This window comes from Haliotis asinina, chromosome 11 (genome assembly GCF_037392515.1).
Source record: "Haliotis asinina isolate JCU_RB_2024 chromosome 11, JCU_Hal_asi_v2, whole genome shotgun sequence".
Classification (NCBI taxonomy): Eukaryota; Metazoa; Mollusca; class Gastropoda; order Lepetellida; family Haliotidae; genus Haliotis; species Haliotis asinina.
In genome coordinates, this window is record NC_090290.1 from 21,723,674 (window position 1) to 21,728,124 (window position 4,451).

The 4,451-nt window shown below is 40.5% G+C and overlaps 1 protein-coding gene across 1 annotated transcript; it reads right to left on the reverse strand.

The window, feature by feature from the left end:
- Positions 1-558: 558 nt before the first annotated feature.
- Positions 559-4,180, reverse strand: LOC137256315 (uncharacterized). Its single transcript, XM_067794076.1, has 3 exons — positions 4,158-4,180; positions 1,928-2,078; positions 559-1,310 (listed from the first exon to the last, which is right to left on the reverse strand). Exons 2-3 carry the CDS (start codon positions 2,065-2,067, stop codon positions 647-649), a joined length of 804 nt encoding a protein of 267 aa, XP_067650177.1. The 5' UTR covers positions 2,068-2,078; positions 4,158-4,180; the 3' UTR covers positions 559-646.
- Positions 4,181-4,451: the final 271 nt, after the last annotated feature.

Here is a 4,451-nt window from a genome sequence, read left to right on the forward strand (position 1 = left end):
CAAACTAATTACCTCGACTGCACACAAGGGCCAATAATAGGTTGTAGGTCGTGGCATGTATTTGGGGTGATTTTGCGACCCTTATTTTTTATTTTAATTACGTTTTGGGTGTCCTAACATTTGTCTAAAAGTTCGACCACGGTACCTAGTATGGTGATCTACCTTCAGTTGTTGGCAATTTATAGCCTGTTATTACCTTGTATTGTCATCTTGTATAGTTAAACTGTTTAAGATATAATTACTAGTTTTAAATTCGGGTCTGTGATAATCTATTTTTTTTTCACCGTCCTTTTTTTGACAGGTTTTCATAGTTTCCACTTAATTATTTATGTATAAAATTAGTTGTCCCGTCACGATATGGCTGAAATATTGCCGATGTCATAATGAATTTTCACTCACTCACTCCCTGAAAGTTCGATGTTATAATTCCATGAGAATGACTAAGTAAATTTGATTGGAATTAGTGTGCATTTGAGGTCGGGTGAATAGGCAGTCGAGCAAATTTCTGCTTGCTGAAAAAAAGCATTCGGGAATGTTCCCGACATGATATACTTACACTTGACTTTGCAATCATTTATTGAAAACTATTCACCGTTTTAAAATCAGATATCTGACTGGTTGTGCAACACAACCATTGCAAATTCTTTTAGTGAAGACTATTATACAATCTTCCCAGCGCCGTCAGCTTTGGAGAGCTGTCTTCATGTAAAGCATTTACCTTGTGGATGAAAGAGCCGTCATGGACGACCCGGTTTCCAAACCATGCGTAGCGAGCCACGAATGGAGCACGCTCTAATCTTGGTATGATTCTTTTCATGTAATTTTCAACGTGGGTGAGAGAAGTTGAGTAGGGGCAAGCAAACTCCGTCAACCAGACCAGTTTCTTGTAGCGATTGTGGACGGTCTCCAGGAACCGCATGTCGTTGTCCGCGCCGCAGGTGTAGCTGTGAACGGCAACGTAGTCGACTTTACAGCCAGAGCACTCTTTGAAAAACTCATCCAGCCATTCAAATGTCTCCATGAGACAATTGGAGTTGTTGCCATGAACCTTACAACGGGCTGGAGCGGGGCTGATGAGCGATTTTCCTCTGGCCACTGACTCCAACTGACGCCAGTGTATGGCAGCAGCCTGAGGCGTCATGTGGGATTGATGCTTCTCGTTGGGTTCGTTGAAGCCAAGGACGTGTCGCGATGAGCTGGGCAGGTTGACATTGTTGATATGACCTCCTCCCCAGAACATGGGTACAAACTCTCCTCTGGCTGGGCAGCCCATCTCATGGAGCTTGTTGTCCTGGGTTCCCCAGCTGTACCTTATGTGGGGGCAAGGAAAGTGAGATGAATTAGCACATGATGGCAATCAATTGGTCGCACGTCCTAGATACGTTTTGATGGTTGAATTGTTTTAGGCGGAGTTCGGTTGGTTTGCTGATTTCAAAGCTGATTCGCAATTTTTAAATTACACTTTAAACCAACCTACGAGTAGTGTGAATAAGTTAAATTTTACGCCGCTATTGGCAATATTCCATCAATCCCACGGCGAGGGACAACAGAAATGGGCTTCGCACATTGTGTCCATATCAGGAATGAAACCCGGGTGTTCGGCGTCACAAACGAACGCTTTATAATTAACCACTAAACTACCTCACCGCCCCTTAAACGTTATGAGTGAGAGGGTGATGAAAAATGAAGAGTCACTGCGTAAATATTTCAGCCATATCATGACTAAATCATGTTATAGATAGTTAACTAATAGTAGATTATTAAAATCTGTCAGCGAAAGGACATTAATCTAAAATAATATAACTATACATAACGATACAATTTAAAACTTAAGGTAGATCACCATACTAGGGACTAGAAAACGTTACGATCAATATTTGTCTTGGTTACGAAACGTGAAACACACAGTACATCCCAGCACACATACCACCAGCTAATATCTGACAATGTTTGCGTGTCATTACAGGTGGGGTTCTTCATGGTGAAAGCCGTGCCTTTCTTCGGTGTCGCTACAGCTGAACCGATCAGGCTGACAGTGCAGGTAACGGTGGCAATGCTCCACAGCATGACGGCGATTTCTGAATTCATGAAATTTCACTGCATACTACTTGAAGATTATTCATGAAATATTTACATGGTACAATCATACAGGGCGATCATATTCCAGAATCGACCAGTTTGGGATAAACCGTCCTTCAACTGATTCTGGTAATGGAAGGTGAGGCAACTCTTCATAGCAAACTGCAGTGCCCTTAAACCCGGATGAATCACTGCTTTATAGCTACTATTTTTTTATAATCAGCACTGTAGGTGAAGCAGTTAGGACTGTAATAAAAGCTACCGTTTTCTCTGTCGGTTCTCTTAAACCCGGATGATGCACTACTTTAAAGCAACTATATTTTATAATCAGCACTGTAGGCGAAGCAGTTAGGGCTGAAATATAGGGCACGGTTTTCCCAGTCGGGCTTAGGGTGTCAGCTTTGTATTTATTTTGGACTGTTGTGATGACTAAAAAAAGTAATTAGCAGCCCTAAAACACAAAATATCTAAGAATGGTTCACGAAATGAACAGCATCTGGTATTTTAGGCCAGTGCAGTCTCTACTACAGGTTTAACTCCGACAGTCCAGTGTTCACTCTCGGTGAATCGGGATTAATGCCTGCACTGCGAATTGCGACACCTTTAGATCTACACCAGGTTTACACAATAGTGTTTTTCACAAAGCAGACAAAAAATCTACACATGAATACAAATGATACGAAAAGGGTGCAGTGTCTCTAGTTTCTGAAGACTTTGTACCGCATTTTGTAGTGAATTTACGTATGTGTTTAGTAAATATCAGGATTACTGACCTACTCACATAAAACGGCCGTGTTCATGGGACGGCCGTGTTTAATCACGAAGTACATATCTATGTGTACGAAAGATAAAAGTATATTTTGGGTAGAGAGCATGACTGTATGTACAAAGCATTTCTTTCCTCAACACATGCTGAAAGTATTAGGGACAGATATATCGTTTTCCGACATAATTTTCATATCTGCCGTTACATTTCTCCATAAATCAAACCCCTTTCCACATCTTCTCTGCTATAGGTAAAATTGTTTAACCTAACACAACATATTCACGACACTGATACAGAGAGCTATATATACATGCGTACACAAATATTCATACACACGTACGTACGTACATAACAACATCGAATATCCAGCTCCAAACACCCCGTTTCAGAAAACACAGATCGATTCTCATGTTGTTGATCACTGGATTGTCTGGTCCAGACTCGATTATTTACAGACCGACGCCATATTGTATGAATATTGCTGAGTGCGGCGTAAAAGTAAATTCACTCACTTACCGTTTCAGAAGGTTGGGTTTTCAAAGCGCAGTGACAATGATTAACGCATATTCTACATTAGTAAGAAATAAAATGGAATAGTACAATGTGTCGACAAAGGACAGTGAGAACAACTACACTACAACAATGATGACACGATGCCATTTTAGAAAGTGACCAAATGCAACATATGTCATATTTGTGATTTCATTTTCTCAGTAAAGTACAAATTCTAGTATTTTTGGGGGGGTTGAGTCCTAGCCGGGATTCGAACCCGCACCCTCAGGCATGCAATTCAAAAAAGTACTAGAATTTGTTCTTTACTGAGAAAGTGAAATCCCAAATATGACATATGTTACAATACAACAAGAAAACAACTAGAACACCAGCTAAAAGTATTAGTGCCAGACGTGTTTAGTGTTTCGGATATGGTTTTCTAATCTGCCCTCACAATTTCTTCATTAAACAAAACCTTTTCCGCGTCCTATAGAAATTTCTGTACATTCATCTAATGATCACCAACAACTGATGGATGATTACCATACCAGGAACCATGGAGACTTACAGTACTGTGAAAATGATGAACGACATGTTCTGCACACTCAAATACGATGAGCACTACAAATGAAGACTACAATTTCACTTTGTTGTTAAGGAGGACAAACAATATAACAATATTATTCAATTAAAAGTCAATGTTCAATCTGTCATCATCAACACAGTTAATGTGTTGTAAATTCGTAGAATCAATCAACGTTAACCCACGGTTCTGGCATATTGCTGACACAAGGCTAAGAGACAAACGTGCTGTACTCACATGGAAATCTCTCATATGACAGACAGCATAGCATGTATCTTGGATTGGTCGGACACTAGAGATTACAAGACAGCACGTTCTGGACTGGGTGCAGTTTATTCACGATTAGAAGTCATCGCAGTGAAGCAGTCAAACACGATCCCTGTGACGTAAAACGGTCATACCTGCATCCTTGTAGTTCAACGGTATCATATCCTAAACAATGACAATGAAATATATATGTCTTGGGCTCCTGTCTCTATCATATGAGGAAGGGACAAGAAGCAGCCCAGAAACGCCGTGTTAGCCAATAAC